The 17,568-nt window shown below is 39.1% G+C and overlaps 1 protein-coding gene across 1 annotated transcript in view; it reads left to right on the forward strand.

Moving 5' to 3' along the window:
• LOC104471217 (DNA helicase INO80-like) overlaps window positions 1-15,704 on the forward strand; it is a gene marked incomplete at its 5' end in the record, with an annotated part of 46,733 nt that extends 31,029 nt beyond the window's left edge. The window contains 10 exon segments of the mRNA XM_010086475.1: window positions 2,051-2,145; window positions 5,832-5,904; window positions 7,585-7,743; window positions 9,108-9,210; window positions 9,772-9,860; window positions 10,711-10,866; window positions 11,957-12,116; window positions 12,885-13,046; window positions 13,049-13,087; window positions 13,695-15,704. Of these exon segments, the coding sequence (XP_010084777.1) occupies window positions 2,051-2,145; window positions 5,832-5,904; window positions 7,585-7,743; window positions 9,108-9,210; window positions 9,772-9,860; window positions 10,711-10,866; window positions 11,957-12,116; window positions 12,885-13,046; window positions 13,049-13,087; window positions 13,695-13,912 (1,254 nt within the window).
• Window positions 15,705-17,568: the final 1,864 nt, after the last annotated feature.

The following is a 17,568-nucleotide window of genomic DNA, read 5'->3' on the forward strand; positions in this document are numbered from 1 at the left end:
AGAAGTTTAATAGTAAGAGGTTCTCTGGCTTATATGATAGGAAAGAAATTAGCAATTAAGTCAATACTCATTATTTGAATAGTCAGTCTGCCTCAGAAGAAAAAAAAAAAGTATTTGATTAGCAACCAGCCACCAAAGAGCTAGTCTGAAGAGACATTAGTAGGAGAACTATTAATTTGCTTTCCTCTTGGTAATACTTATAATGCTTAGAAAAAAATCCTTTTATTTCGCTGGGCTTCTGTTGAAGACAGCAAGTTGGAGTTTTTGGCTGGATCTGAAGAATGTCTTCTGTTACAATTCCTCTGTCCCTTATCAGTGAAGGATTAGTAGTAGTAACTTTCATGGCTATCTGAGTAAAAAAATAGGAGACGTGATGTACGTTAGTTTCAAAGAGGCAAGCCTGATAAACTTCCCTGACTGTGAATAAATATAAGGTGGGAAAATATTTGCATTTGGCAATCTATTTTCAGTACCGCTAAAACATCAAGATTCTGTGATCCTTCAGCCATTAGTCCTAGGTGTACATGGGCTCCTTCAGCAGTGTTTGGCATGGGATACTGTCTTCTCCACAAAAAAGTAAAGAGAAAAAATGAGAAGTCTGAGTCAATAGCTGCTTATATCATGAGTCCTGTATGAGCAGGAGTGCATTTTGAGGTCAGCAGTTAGTAGTTCAGTAACAAATCACAAGCTGAAATTTGTTTTTGTTGCTGTAAGGAAAGACAGAACTTGCATGGTTGCAATTCTGTATCTTGTCTCGTTGCCCAGCATTGCTTCCTCTGCCTCTTTTTTCGGGAAGCATTGGACATGATGCAGGTTTGTTGACACCTTGCATTACACCATGAAGCTCATAAAGCCATGTGTTTAGTTGATCTGTCTTTTCTGTTAGCATTCCACTTTAAAGGCTTGGGAGCACACCATTTTGCTATTCCACCTCCTAAATGCTCAACTTTACTTGTTGGGTTTTATTACCCAAACAAGCTGTGTACCAAGTCCTCTGTTTTTCCTTCTCCACGCCCATTAACAGAAGCTGGAGTTAAGCAAGCTAAAAATCAAGTAAGGACTCCATTTGTGAGAATATCCTTGCAAAAGTTGTGTAGTAATAGATATTTACTTTTTTACTGACCAGAAATAACAAAATACACCCCCTCTGCTTACTGCAATATGAAAGAACGTAACATGTCCTATTTCTTTTAACAGTATTTTGACAGTGTCAGTGTAACTACTATGGTATTATACTAACCTAATCTGTGCAGGGCAGAAAGCACAAAACACATTGTTTACAAAGTTATAAAACCAAGTTTGTTTGATTTAACATCGGATGAAGAACTGCTGCTTTAATTCAGCCATTACAAAATGGCAGATATAAGTACAAAGATGAAAATTATTTTAATTTAACAGGATAAAGTATAATTTCAGTACTGTTATTTCATGCAGGTGTGTGTGTCATACTTTTTAAGATTTTCATGTTTGTTTTTCTCAATATGATTGTTTTCTCCTGTATGGAAGAGTGATTGTCCATGATTTCAGTGGGAATCACATTAATGTGATGAGGGGTCAAATTACATTTTGCATGAATTAAAATGTCTTTGTTATATTCTACCAAAAGTTTTTTGGTTCTGTTAAAACATAAGAGTACTCAAGTTGGACTATGAAATAACATGAAGGGAGAATATTTTACGTTTTTTGAGAGAGTATCAGTGTCAAAGCCCAGAAGAACACTGACTTTAACGGCGCTGCATTCTTACCATACTCGAGTCATTGTGTGTTGTTCATTTCCTGTATAGGTACTTTGTTACCAGGGCCATTTTCATTGTTTTTCGTAGATTGATACTTCTGGTGGCTTGGTGACCCCTTACACTAAACAAGATCGGGTGGTCTGGCATAAGGTTGCTTATAACATATTTGTTGATGACATTTAGGGTTGTTTGGTTTGTTTGGGGTTTGTTTTGGTTTGGTTTTGTAAGTAGCAATTTTGCTTTTGTTTTCTGGAAGAATCAAGAATGAACGGTTTCAAGAGCAACTACATTTTTCTGGTGTGTGTTCTTTGCAGGAATACATGGTTTATAGGAAACATACCTACATGAGATTGGATGGTTCTTCAAAGATTTCTGAACGAAGGGACATGGTAGCCGATTTTCAGAACAGGTAATGTATTTTACAAAGAGTTTATGTGCTAAATTGTGTGTACATAGAGAGTTGGTATAAGATGTATTGGAAATAAATCTGCAGTTAAATCCTTACATCAAGTGGACCTCATTTATCTGAAACAGTTTCCAGGTGGTTTGCTGACCAGGAGTCATTGGTATTGATATCGAACCCAGTTGTACTTAGGAGCTTGTCATCTGTGAAACAGTATTGGAAGCAGTTTCAGTGTACCCACCTATTGTGCTTCTTACCATTCCAAATATGTTATCTCTTATAAATAAGTTCAGTAGGAAGGCAGCACATGTTTGTTGGTTATTATGTGCTCTGACAATTGACACTGTGAAGATGGGATTTAAAATCTTGTATACGCTAGGACTTTGAAAGTGACCTAGTTTTCTGCAGAACAAACCATTTTAAGCATGTTTTATTAAGAAACCTTAAACTAATATACAAGTGATAAAAATTGGATTTTATTAGATAGTAAGATAAGCTAACCCTTTTGATTTAGTAAAACAAAATAGTTTCTTAGAATTTTTAGGAGCACATCAGAAAAGAAGGGTATGTAAATGATAAGTTAATGTATTTTAGAGTAATTTTGTCTCTGCTAGAGTGCATTGTCTATAATGATTGAATTTATGGTTGTTAAGGTTCCTTTTAACCATGAGATATGGCTTGATAAGGTGTCGCTTTGGTATGGTAGTTCACAGGAAGGTTACCCTTCCTGGATGTTGATGTGAGCTTGTAAGAAGGTCACTTTTCTTTTTCAGAGGAGTTGGGTTCATAGATTTTTGTTTATTGTGGGGTGAAAGCAGCATTTTGGACTATAGTCCTTTTGCTAGCAGTCCCAAGGTATCATAGCTGAAGATAGGAGGGGAAGCCATATACAGCCTCTCAGGCCACTAGTTCACGAGGCTTAAAGACCTGAAGGACTGTGTTGCAATGATGAGAGTCTTCTAGTGAACTCCTCAGAGCACTAAACCTTGCAAAGAACAGGTGCCAAATACCTGAAGTAAGTGAGAGGACCATGCAGTACCTTTCTCTCTGTTTGCAGATGTCAGAAACAGGTTCCTTGGAGGTTATGATGTCCTCCTGACATCCTGACTGTTCTTCCTCTAAGGTTCTTTAACCAAAAGAAGTGAAGAAATTTGGTTTCATTAATGAATAGAACAACTGAAGGAAAATAATAATTTCGGCAGGAAATCCCTTTGAGATACAGGTCAGCCAGTCTAAACAAGAATTGCTATTAGAACGTTAGTTGAGTTCCTCTTATAGATGATTTACTTATGAGAAATATTTCCAGGAAAAAAAGCCTGACTGAGACTAAACTATCCTGCAGGATATCCTAGCAGGGTGCTGAAAATATATAGCTATGGAATCGTAATTTGTTCCTGTAGTCTGGCAGCATGGTCTGCTTTCTTTTCATTCCCGTATGGCATTTCCAGAAGCATTTCACAGCTGGATGTTCAGGTGACTGTCTATATGCATGTCCTACTGTTAGAAGAGTGAAAAGATTTCCTGGCCAAGGATTACCTACCTCGTGAACAGGCACCTGCTGACTCCTTTGGCTGTGTACCTGCAAGATAAAGTCTAGCGAGTGACAGCTTGGCTTCAGTTCCTCCCAGCTCGTTGTAGCTCAGGATGGATTTTTGTACTCTTAGATTTTGGACTGCCAGAAACCTTTCTAATTTTAGAGTTCCTGGCACTTTTTGTGTGTGCATTAGTTCACTGTTTTCATAATAATTTCTGTTGTCTGTTGGTAATTTCTTCAGGTGGGGCAAAGGGAAATCTTGCCTTGGACCAGAATGGGTTATTTGAGAGTCTGGTTTTTATGATACAACCTTGCAGGGTACTTGTGAATGTCTTGAAGTTTGAGTCTTGAGAAAATAGTTCTGCTTGACCTTCAAGGATATGGATTCCTAAACCCTTAGTTTGTTACATTTGTTGAGCTGTACTAGCAGATGCGAAATAGCATGCAATACACCCACACTTCTTCCAGGAAGGACAAGAAAAATACCCTTTAGATTTGATGAGTGGACTTTAAAGGACAGACTGCCTACACATAGTTGGTCAAGAAGGAAATGACCCATGCTGCTCATTCAGCAAGAGTTTCTGGTGCTTTATGAATTTTGCATGCACTAGTGTACAGACAGTGTGATACCGAAAGGATGTGGTGTGGCAGAGTGTCTTCTAAGCAGAGAGCCTTGTGCTGTCACTGTCCAAGTACAGTATGTCAACCTCTTTGGAATCCTGGCTGGTACTGTCTACTTTGTTTGCAGCAACCAGTTCACGATCCATCCAAATATCACCAGATCCATACGGTGTTGAATGTTTTTAAATATTGCTACCCCCCCAGTGGCACTAGTGAGGTTCACAGCCTTAGCAGAAATCCTGATTTCGCTGTTACCACTTGAGTTTTCATCAGTACATGGTCATCCTACATATAGACCTGTCTCCTTTGAATCTCCCATTGAATCTCAACAGTTGTCCATTTTGTCTGACTCCTCAGATTGTAGCTAGGCCTTAATGAACTCTTACAGGTAGCGTGCCCCACCTTCCTCGCTGTGTAAAGGATTATTAGGCTTGGAGGATTTTTCCAAGTCAGCTATTGGGATTCCTCATCTCTCTTACAGCAGCCAGCATCCCTGAATGTGGTGCCAGCAAGCCTAACCCTGAAGTGTGTTGTGGGATAACAATCCATATTCTGCTAGGGCCTTCTGTCCAGAGGGCCACATTCACCAAAGGCAACTGGTTTGTCATCGACTTTCATGATGCCTGAGGAATCCCAAGGAATGTAAACGTAGTACAGTTAGTGCAAACTAAAAATGCTCCAAGGTGTGAAGGGCAGCATGTGTGCAGTAATGATGGATTTCACTTATAGACAGTGTGTTGCAAATAATTTGAGTGAAATGAATGACTCTTCCTTTTGTGTGATATCTGATCATTAGTACTGTCTACATAGTCATCCTAGAAACATTTTACAATCAATCACAACTTAATTGTTATATGACTATCTTGAGATGAATCAGTTTACCCTCATTTTACAGGTAAGAAAAGTCGACAAAAGAGATTAGAACTTTTAATTTGAATCAGCAACACAATTAGGACCGGAGTTGAGAAGTTCTTAAACTAAAGGACTTCTCTTTGTGCCAGTGGACCCCTGTCCTTTTCTAATGTGCCTCTTTATTTGCCAGCTTGCTTTTATATTAAGATTATTCTTCCTCTCTCCCCATGGAGTTGTTTGTTCTGTTCAAAGCACCAAATTTAGAACAAAACTTGGATCTGCCCTGTTTCAACATTTATTTTTCTTTCTTTATCAATTGAACATTGTTAAGGCAAGATTTTTTTAACATCGATTGGTTCTGCGTAACAATAAATAGTTCTTGGTCCATATGAAATCTTAATTTCCAGTGTGGGCAAGATAAACAAGCCCTGGTTTGTTTTGATAGCGATTAATAGGCCGCTATTGCAAACTGAATGTTTGCGTGTTCCAGCAGTCCTGATTTGTAGATTAACTTCTCTTATTCATGTTTTTTTTTTCTTGACCATGAGCAGCACAAAATGTTCTGAAGTGTTCAAGTAACAGAAATAGCACTGATCATTTTATATGAGTCAAAAAAATTACTTCTGTGGTTATTTCTTATTCATCATGCACAAAATAAGAGGTTTTTCATCTCTTTTCTCTACAGGAATGATATTTTTGTGTTCCTGCTAAGCACAAGAGCTGGGGGCTTGGGCATTAACCTTACAGCTGCGGATACGGTAGGTGAAGTTTGGTAGAGTAATACAGAATAAAAAATGAGCTTACTGATGTATAATTTTCAGTATAAATATATCTTGGCTTTTTCTGCTTCATATGCCTCCAGCCACTGTTTTTCCCAAGCTGCTCATGTCCTGCCTTCCAGACTCATGATTTATGGAGGAAAATGGGTCTTCCTGTGTGAAAGTTTTTAGTTCTCTTTTAGCCATGCTGATCAATATTTTTTAGTACTAACATTCACATCATGAAATTGCATAACCTTGTTTACTTTGCTCCTATTTACAATATAGTATTATCTTGATGATTAAGTTGTAGAATATTGGACGCTCGGTACACAGTTTTTGGTTGGAGTTGGAAATGTCTTCCTTCTCCCTGCATACTTCAGTACCAGCGTCTAGAAAGGAGCTAGGTGACTGAAAGGACCTACAGATGCAAGTGACACTTTCATAAAGTGAATGTTGTGTATGACTGTTTGCTCTAAGGTTCCGCAGTGAAGGAATCAGTAGAACAGGTGTCGGTTACCCTTTTTTCTGTGCACAGAAGAATGAAGCAATGCCTCTAGAAGTATGAAGTCATTTGTAGTCGAGTATCAGCTAGTCAGGAAGGGAAGATCTCTTCCCCCTTACTCACCCAAGGTGTAAAGGCATACTGATACAGGTGAATTGCAAGGATTTGCATCCTGGAGCAACTGGCATTAATCATTAGGGAAGGAATACTGACCTACACGAACCATTCATTTCTTCAATAACAGCTGTTCTTGTGCTTCTAACCAAATACCTTGTGTGCATGCAGATTTGACCCCAAGACAGACTGTAGTCCTTAGCCACACAAAACCAAATGTCTCTGAATCAAAAATATTGCATAATTATTTTTTAAAAATACTCCATTGGATCGTGCTGTCACTTACACAAAATCAGAAGAAAGTAAGTATCTGTAGGATTTTCAGTGTTTAAGTTCTCTCACTTGAAGTTGCTTCAACAGAGGAAATAAACAGATGGAAGCACAGCCATGCTTCTGCAGGCTCCTTGCACGAGCATTTTTGGTTCTGTGTTTTTGTAACTTTCTGAATATTTTACTTTGCTGTCTAAAATTTGTTTAAATGTTTTTGTTCGGCATGCATGCTGTGCATCAAGTACTATTGGAATGATAGGGCAATGTGAATGTAATGTGGCATTTCAGGTTTTTGTAGTTAAAGCATTAGGAGTGTTAGACTAGACTGGTCTAGACTTTATCCAGGTTTGAAAGAAAAAAAGTTTGAGTATTACTTTTCATGTGAAATCCTAATTTGATGGGCTTTTTCTTCTTAAGGTAAGTAACACTAAAATGGGCTCGTGATGTGGTTAGCCTATAGTTAATTACATGATGCTGATTTAATGTGGTGACAAACTTTGGAATTTTGTGCCTCCAAAGCAGACTTGTTGTAGAAGATATTAAAGACATTCTATGGAAGCTGGAACATTCACAGTGTCAATTAGTTTGAATTCACCTGAAATGCAGTGGAAAAGACTTCATGGGCCTGGGCAAAGCTACGTTAATACAGGCTTTAGTGGGGCAGTAATTCTGTGGGGTGCAGTGCTGAACTTTTATTTTTATCAGTATGTTCAATTTTTGTTTGTTTAATCACGAGGTGCTCTAAATGTATGGTTTTATTTAATCCTTTCTGTTCTGGTGTTCTTTTGCAGGTAATTTTCTATGACAGTGATTGGAACCCAACAGTAGACCAGCAAGCCATGGACCGGGCACACAGACTGGGTCAAACAAAACAAGTCACTGTGTACCGGTTGATATGTAAAGGCACCATTGAGGAGCGCATCTTACAAAGGGCTAAGGAAAAGAGTGAGGTAGGAATAAAGAAATCATCTGGATCAAGAAGTTACAGAAATGGTGTCAGAAAACACATACGAAAATGAGTAAAGAAACAGAAGAAGTATATTATCTGCAGGGAGACAGAAGGGAAGCCAAAAGGGAATGTCTTTGTTTAAATAAACAAATATGTGTCCCTAACACAGCAGCATTACAGCTGCTTTATATGAACTAGGAAGAAGCCAATTATTTACACTGTGACTTCATGAAAACTGTTTCTTATGATGCAATGACACTACTGAGGCTTCTTTCAGACTAGAGCTTCTGTCTTTGCTGTATCAGGGCTACTGATTCCTCTCATGTTATACTGTTATACTACAGCTGAATTTTTTTTTAAAGAAATTTGGAGGGTAATCAAGTGAAAATTATTTGAGGTATGAGGGTTGCCAGAAGAGCTCAGTCCTGCAGCATCAAGCAGTGAGCGTACTTAGAAACTTTAAACCTCATGACGCTTTATTGGCAAGAAAAAATTAAGCATATTCACCTTCTTTGGTAGCAGTAGGCATACTGTATACAGCATTCACATGTTTTGTGTTCTTGGGGTTTATTTTAGCTTTTATCTAATTAGATGATCTTGGTGCTGCAGCAACTGAAACATCTCCAGGTGAATGCATTCACATTTCCATTGGTGAAACTTGCCCGTTTTCTCTATGAGACTGCACTAGAGTCACCTGATAATCAACCTAAAAATAAAGTGTAGGGTTTTTGCTGGTCATCCAAATCATCAAAATTGACTTACGCTAAAGCTTCTTTTGCTAAGTTACAACTCTTTTTTGGGGTTTTTTTTTGTTTGTTTGTTTTGCTTTGTTTTTAATATAGTTGCAAGTAATAGAACTTGAGTAAATTGCTTAAACAGAGACACTGATTCAATATGGAGACTTAGTGTTCAGTCAAGGAGACTAAAAATGTTGTACCCTTTAAGAATGTGATCTGCATCATCGTCTGTGCAGATTTTGTGAAAAAATGGACTGGTAATTTATACCTCATAGGATTATTACTGTATTTTTCCTTTTTGTTCTGCAGTATATTAATACTGTTACGATTTGTTGTTTATTACATGGTGTTTTAGAAGAAGTGCAACTTTGCACAAGGGATGGGCAGTTTCCTGCTTTCTAGCTTGGTTGTTTCTCATATTTTATGCTCTTAATTATACGCTTAATTAAATTTTCCCTGAAATTTTGCTACTAACTTTGGTATGGTAGAGAAGCTGCATCAATTCTGGCTTCTGACAGATGCACTGGCACCTTTTTTTGGCTGGTTTTCAGTGAAGGGTAGTGAGAATGGTTCATGGCTGCATTGAGTAATTTTTCCTTTTTTGCCTCTCTTGTTTTTTTCCTTCTAGATCCAAAGAATGGTGATTTCAGGTGGCAATTTCAAACCTGACACCTTGAAGCCAAAAGAGGTGGTCAGCCTTCTGCTGGATGATGAGGAACTAGAAAAGAAATGTATGTGAAATTTGTGTTGCAGCATTTTCCCTATTTTCCACTTCATTAGCTTATGAAATCTGTGTTTTTATCTCTACAAACACATGTATTGCTGATAACAACTTCTGTTTCCTGGCTCTTTTTGTATTGCCAACTCTTGTTAGTACGAGCTGGTTTCATATCACTGCTGAGCTGAGAGATGAAGTTGTGCAAGAGACATGATGATGTGATAAAGTTTTTGTTGGCACTCATTCAGGATCATTGCATTGTTCCTGAATGACAAAGCTTTGACAAGAATTATGTAGGTCATGGCAAGAAAAGTATCAGTAAAAATGCTGTATTTCATTATACTTTTGAAGCTGTATTAGGAGTATACGCTTTTATGTTGCTTGAAAGAATTTTACTGTAAGACTTTTTAGTAATTTCGATACAAACAGTTTTAATACAATTGTGTTTTCAATGTGTTTTAACATAGCTGACTTTTCTTCACAATTCTGTTAGAACTAGAATTTCTTGTAAGATTCACAAAGGGATATGAAATACCTTTCCAGTGGTGACAACTTTGTGTTTCCTTTCCGACAGTGCGTCAGCGTCAAGAAGAGAAGCGACAGCAAGAAGAAACAAATCGTGTGAAGGAACGTAAACGTAAAAGGGAAAAATATGCTGAAAAGGTACTTTGATGCAAAGAGGTTGCCTGTTTCAGTCATAGACCTGGAAGAGCTTCAGGCTCACTGTTATGTGGTGTGGAAACACTTCATGCAAAGGCAGTCTAATGAGCAAAGCCTTCTTCCAGTGAACATCAACCTGTGGCACTTTCTTACACAGACAAGAGATACTACAAAATACACACAGCATAGTTATCTGTATTTTAGTATCATTAGCAACTTGAAAAATAAGGAAGTACTGCATACCTGACAATTTGAGGACTCATGCTTGAAAAAAACAAAATGATCAGCTGATCATTCTACAGCATATACAATGGTGACTCAATGAAGATTTTGTTCAGCAAGGACAAAAAGGGAATGTAAATGAAGCACCAAGCACAGATAGACCCATATCATTATGTTTCTTCTGTGGAACAAGGGAAGATCAGTTTGTTTAAAAAAGATCATTAAAACTAGATTTATGAAAGTTTATGAAATTGAAAAACTAAAATTTATTTATGAAAATTCTGAATTTTTGAGCCAGGAAGGCTTTGCATGAATTAATTGGAATTTAGTGTAATGGTAAAAAATTTCAAACTCCCACAGGTAGTGGAAATCAAATTAATTATGTAAGAGTAGTTCTCCAACATTCCAGCTATTTTAGGAAGAAAAAAACCCAACAAACTCTACTTAAAACTAAAGGAGGAGCCTTTAAGGTATCTGTTATTGTGTCCTTCAGAAACTTGTTCTGGGTATTCTGGACATGGCGTTCCTTGAGTTCTAATACTGCATTAGGGGTTGAGATTTTTGGGTTGCTTATTCCCTTTCTTCTGTTTTATTGTCTTTTTCATTTCTGGTATTGTTTTATTTATTTCAGAAGAAGAAGGAAGATGAATTGGATGGGAAGAGAAAGAAAGAGGGCATGAACCTTGTGATCCCGTTTGTTCCCTCAGCTGATAACTCCAACCTCTCTGCTGATGGGGATGACTCCTTCATTAGTGTGGACTCTGCCATGCCCAGCCCTTTCAGTGAGGTAAGACTCACTGCTGCTTTAAACTATATACTATTTGGATTGTGGCCTTACATCCTGTGGGATTCCCGCTTTCTATTATTGTAGCTAGTGTAGAACTTCAAGTATGTGGGGAAGTGAAGTGTCTTAAAAGGTGAACCATGGAAATGGAAATAATTTATTGAAAAATAACAGCTGCTAATAAGCTGCTGTACAGCTCCTGATGTTATTTGACATTCCATTATTCCCCTTTTCATTTGGTCTCTGCCTCCCTTTCCTTACAGCGAGTTCATACCCTGATTCTCCTGCCTTTCAGCCCCTGAAATTTTTCCATTGCTGCCTGCCATCCTACTTACTTTCTTCCTACTTTCTCCTCCCTTTTTCCTGTCTTTGTCATACTCACATTTATAACTGTGTGCCTTCTTCCATACCAATACCTTTCATAGCAAGAACGGTCTCTTTCTGCTCTTGAACCAAACAGTATCCCTCAAATAGCTCCTTGATGTTCAGTTTCTTTGCAAGTACTCCTCGCTAATCTCATCTACATCTCCTTCTCTGTTTCCTTCCTTGCTTCTGGTTTTGAATTAGTGTGTTTGTTTCTCTGGAATTTAAATTGTAAATTCTCAATGGCACACATCTTATTTTCCTTCATCTTTTGTAAAGAATTGCAAACTGGTTTTGGCAGCAAATGCATTTTGTTTTATACTGTGTTGATTAAGATTCCTATCTTGTATTGTTCCCTTATTGACCAGGATTTTTATTAGCAGTAGTGGTAAGTTAAGAATCGTGTTGTTTTCTCTTTTGCATTTGAAGATGCACAGTTGAACAGCAGTTTTCTTAAATCTCTGCTGAGACTGTTACTCTCCTGCCTCTTAACATCTATTTTCATTAATTGAAATTCAGTAGCTCCTGGAGGTCTTCTGCTCAGCATGTAAATAGAGGGTGTGGTGTGCTTAGGCAGATGATGCATCATGCTGCTAGAGAAAATGAGGGAGAACAGAACAAGTACCAATTAATTACTTGTGATTGTATATCTTTTAAAGATCTTATTATGCTTGTGCCCTTCCCTTTCCTAACTTGAGAAGCTAACAGCTTTGTTCTCTGTCATGTTTAGATATCCATCAGCAGTGAATTACATATGGGCTCTATCCCTCCCGATGAGAGCAGCAGTGATATGCTTGTGATTGTGGACGATCCAGCTTCTTCAGCACCACAGTCAAGGGCAACAAACTCTCCTGCTTCCATTACCGGCTCAGTTTCAGATACCATAAATGGTCAGTACTTTTGCCTTTACTACTAACATTTATTAACCATTGAATTTGTATGGCTAGGTGATACATTTTCTGTGTTCTAACCAGAGTATATGCATGGTTGGCATGATTTGGGGAAACAAATTGCCTTTTCATTGAGAAATTACTTATGATTTGATTCTGTGTTAGTTACTCTTAAAAGTTTTGTCCTTTGTTCCTGTATTATAGACGGCGCTCCTTCCATTATGTGCATATTACCAAATTACAGACAACCACAGAACTATTAATCTCTAAGCTTTTCCTTGATTTTGCTTTTGGGCTAATAATTGGTTCTCTATTTCCAGTGGGTGTTTGGAGCAGCTGTAATTTTAAATAATGGCAAATGTTTTTAACCTCCATAGTTTTCTACACTGAAATAAGTAGAGCTGTAGTTCTTGGCGAGTTTCTTTAGAGGTAGCAAATTGAAGAAACTTCATATTTATCTTCAAATAAGAAAATGCTTCACCCTGAAGTAGAACCCAGAATCCTCCACCTATTTGTGGATTAGATTCATAATAATAATAAGTAATTCAAGTTAGTAAGATGTGGTTAATGAAAAGTGAAGTTTTGTATACATTCTTCCTTGTCACGGGATCACTGCTGGCTAATAGTGTCCGTATTAATGTAAATGAAAAGTATCGGTTAATAGGAACAGTATGGATGTAAATGGTAGGTAGCTATGAGGCTGTATTAATTTGTGAGTCATCTGAGAGACTATATTAGTAATTGTTTTAACATTCTTTTCTTGTTAAGGTGTTTCAATGCAAGATACACCTCTCACTGGGAGAGGCCAGTCAGGTCGAAGCCGGGGTCGTCCTAAAGGTTCGGGCAGTGGATCAAAAGGCGGCACTGGGAAAGGCAGAAGCAGGAAATCGATAGCAGGAAGTGCAGCTGCAATGGCAGGGGGCCAAGCAGGGGAGCGGCATACGCAGCATACGGGTACAATGTCTCTAAAGGTATGTGGGGAAGGGGAGGCAGCAGACTACCCAGAGCAGAACCAGCCACATGAGTCTGGGTGATTGTTGTTTACAGCCTGTCAAAAAAACAGATAAAAAATGTTGTATTGTTGGTACTGCTTGTCCATTGTATTCTGAGATCCAGGCAATATACAGTGTGACATAGTAATGGTGTGAGAGGATAGCCAGTTTTACTGCAGATGACCTTGAGAGGCTAGTCCTGCAGAAGTTTCATCTGCACAGGAATTCTCTCATACTAAATATTTTGGTTTTTATTTTGGTGTCCGGACAAATCGGATAGTGTTGTTTATCCCATGGGTATGGCTGTGGCTTTCCTGCATTGCTGTCACTTTGAAGTTACAGCATCAGGTTCCAAAAATCTGCTAAACTGATGGTGACAGAGCTTCAGCTTTACACCAGCGGAAGGTGACCCTGGGTATAACTGCAAGATGTTTTGTATCCTAAGGACATCCCCCTTCATTAAGCTCTCATAAATCATGAATACAGGGTGGTCTTAGGACTGATTGTTAGCATACTGTTTGTTGTTGAAGAGCCACAAGTGGAATAACATGCTCACATAGGATTCGATTCTCTTTTCCATTGCTAGGCATGTCTGCAAGTAGTCCTCTACAAACAGCAATTATTCGGCCTTCTGGACTTGCAGATTTTGGACCTTCGAGCGCCTCTTCTCCCTTGAGCTCCCCTTTGAGCAAAGGAAACAGTGTTTGTGGGACCCCCAAAAGCTTAAACCTGACCAGCAGTCTCATATCAGAAACTCCAGTTCGGAAGCAAAGCAAAGGTGCCCACACCTCAGGTGGTCGGTAGTGATTTTGAACCCCCAAAGCTTTTCTGAACTGTGTTGGCTTTCAGAGTAGACCACCCTGCCAGCCGAAGGCATACAAACGAATGCCTTGTTGCTGTCCAGCACGTGTGTGAAAAGAAAATCAAAGCACAATGGGAGTGGGTGGTTTATGTGAGCACTTTGATTATGTGTATTCCAAAAAACTATCTTTGCAGACACTGCGAGGAGGAGGGAAGGGAGTCTGGGGTAAGTGGGAGAGTGTCAGCTTCTGTTTTATTGATGCATCTGACAGAGATTCCCAAGAAAGCATCCAGCTGCTCCATGCAATATCCTGCAGCTGTGTGTGCTTGAAGTCACACCAGTATACTTTCTCTCTTGTAGCTTGAGGTGGAACCCAGCATTAGTTTTATCCTGTGAAATCATTATCTGAACCCCAGGAGTATCCTTTAAAGTCAGAAGACATTTCCATACTGGCAGCTGGTTAGAGTACTTGTGGGGGTAATTGGGGGCTAAGCTGAAGATGTTATGTGATCAGAATAATCTCGGGTTCCTCTAGTGCAGGCCTCTGGGTTCTTCAAAGGTTTGAAATGCAAGGGAAGGTGTCTCAGGTGGTTTCCAGGGAAGGGACTCTTTTCAGCACCATCTGTCAGGAGCAGGTTCAGAGTCACAGAATAGAGAGCAGGCTGGCAGGCCAGTGAGAGCAGCAGCACTGCCGCTGTTTCATGCAGTGGAAGAAACCGCGGGCCAGCAGTTTGGTGTGCATTTCAGAGTTGTCATCAGCACAAATGCTGGCTGTGTTCAGAATGATTTCTCTCACTTTTGAGGTGTGCAGAACTCTTAAAAGCATAGAAACAAAATAAGGCTCTATTTGTACAAATCTGAAGAAGAGGGAAAGCAGAGAGTTTGCTGCTGCTCCCCTCACTGTGCTGGAGCAGAGTGTGGTTCTGCAGCTCGCAGTGCTGCGAGGGGAGTAACAGAAAACAGTCCTGAGAAAGAGAGAAAACTGTGCCATTCCCCCTTCCAGCCAAATCCTCGGTCAAAAATGGTCTTGTATCCCAGCCATCCATTGCCTGTTCTTCCCAGGTGTTTCCCCTTCATCCTGATCATTACCCATGCTAGCTTGGTTGAGTTCACTGCGCTGTTGCGGGTACCAGCAGCCGTGTCCCAGGGGCAGCGCTGCCAGTGCCCATCTGTGTTCCCATTCTCTGGTTGCTCCTTCCCCGTTCTCAATGCACACCCGCCCCCGTAGCCCCTTGCTTTGCTGTAAGCGTTGTCTGCATTGCACTGAGATGTAGGTGTGGGGCAGTTCTTCTGTCTGACACGCTGAATGAAAAGGCTGTTCTGCCAGGGCACTTTCATCCCTTGAGAGAGAAGCAAGTTGAGTTGCAGGTCTGGGCTGTGACAGCGGAAGATGACTTTTTTTATTATTATAATTTTTTTTCCAACCCCAAATCCTTTGCCTGGCGTCCTACAGTGTGGAGCGAGTGCTTCCTGTTGGCTCTGCCTCTAATTTGCACACCTGAAAATAGCAGAACTGAGCTTAGTTAGATTGATTTTTAAACAGATTTGCAGGGGATAATTGAGGGGGAGGTGGTGTTTAATTAACTCGTGAAGACCTCCCCCTTCCCCTTCTATTCACATGTATATATGATATTTAGAGGGAATCAGACAAATGCCAAGCCTTTTTTTCTCTTTGAATGTGCTGTCTATTTTTATAACTGAACTTGTACATATGTATAAAGAGAGACACATCTTTCTTTTACTAACTGGAGAAGAAAATCTTAAATAAAATGGAGTGAGATAATTTTATGTAAACCAGTGTCTTTGTGGTTTTTTATGCATATAGCTGGATGAATGGGAGGATTAGAGAAGAGAGCATGGAGAGTGTGCATCTGGAAATGCATCCAGAGACACATGCTGCTCAGTGTAATGCTTTAGAGTGTCTGCATTTTTCCGAGTATCACGTTTGTAACTTTTTTCAGTTACAACTGTACACTTATCACATGTCTGTATTCACTGATTGTCTCATAATCTATTTTGGAGTAGGTATGCAGCAGATCGCAAGAAAACAAAAGTATAATATGGGTAATTACATAGTACCTGAACTGTGATGGTTGAATTCAATACAGTGGATTGTTTTGGGATGTCATTCTTTACAGTTTTTTCTTTTGTTTTGCTTTTTTTTCAGTGGGAGTTGAAAGGACTTTTTTGTGTGCAGTCTTGATTTTCAAACTGCTAGACAGTTGAATCAATTTGTAATCCAAAGTGGAGAGAAAAAAAAAAGATTAACTTGGAAAGATTGTAAAAATGTAATATGTCCTGGCGCGTGCTATACTTTTGGAAGGTTAAATTATTGATATTTTAAAAACTGATAATATAAAAAATATATTTAAAGTCATTTAATCTTCAAAAGAAATACCAAATTACATCACAAGTTGTGGCAAAAGTAGTGGCAGCCTTTCTGCTTGTGAAACTTGTGTCAGGCTAACAAATTCAGGAGGATCCAAGGCAGCAGTGAAGTGAATGGACTGCTAGATTGTATCCAGTTCAATTTCTGTAAAAAGTTTAAACAGATGCATTCTTTGTATTATGCCTCATAGAAGAACTGAGATTCAGTGATATTAATCAAGGAATTAGGAAGAATTCATGTGATGGCTGTTTCTAATTTCTTGATTTGGGAAAGGAAATAGTGCTAGAAAGACAAAGACTGAGAATTTTTTTGAGGAGGTGGAGGTAGTTTTGAGATCAACACTATGGGGAACGCTTCTATTGAAGTGAGTAAAATGGACATGCACACTGAAGCTTTGTTCTTTGAAGTTTCAGCCTGAGCATCTTTTCACTCCAGCTGTGTGTTGTGCACTTGTCTGATGGATTAATGACAGAAAAAGTCACTTTCCTTTGAGGGATCAAGATATTTGCTAGTGGCAGAAGCAGAACATTGAATGAACTGAGTTTGTGTTTTAAGCTGAATGATGAAATAGATGTCGGTGTGTTTTGGGGGATGCTGGGAATGCTGTGTATTGCTCATGCTATTTGATTATAGCATTTTACTCACCAATTACTACAAAACTGTTAAATACAGTACACTGATTAATACTACTGTTGAACACATTTAAAGGTGATAATTTTCTCAGGTTCTCTGGGAAGTTAGGACTAAAAGGTGCTATTGTGTCCCACCATCACACACATTTTTGTAGTTTAGCCTACAAGGGGTGTTCAGTTCAGAAGGGTCCCCAGAGCACCCATCCTTCCCACTGCCACATGTGGTCAACAAAGTCTTACCAAGCAGTGACAAAATTAAGTCTTAAAGACCAAAAACTGCAACTGCACTATTCCTTTGGAAGAAAACAAGAGTGATTGAAACCATTACCTCCTCAAAAAATATTGCAGGGTAGTTTGAGACAGCTCCTTTTGAGCTCTGATAGTGACTTTAACCCTGAAGCATGTGGACAGGACATACCAGCCAGGCCACTGATAAAATGCAGCATGATGAGAACCAATGCTCTGCGTCTTCTCTCTGGATGTGGTTGATCGTCAGCACCCTAGAGGATGGCAAAACCAAGCAAAAAAAGCTGGGGAAAAAATACAAACAAAAAACCAGAGGCCAAATGATGCATCAAAGGAAGAACAACTCCTTGCTCACCACGGACCGGTTGTGAAAGCCAACACCTAGGATTAT

Source organism: Pterocles gutturalis, unplaced genomic scaffold (assembly GCF_000699245.1).
Source record: "Pterocles gutturalis isolate BGI_N339 unplaced genomic scaffold, ASM69924v1 scaffold6041, whole genome shotgun sequence".
NCBI classification, from domain to species: Eukaryota; Metazoa; Chordata; class Aves; order Pterocliformes; family Pteroclidae; genus Pterocles; species Pterocles gutturalis.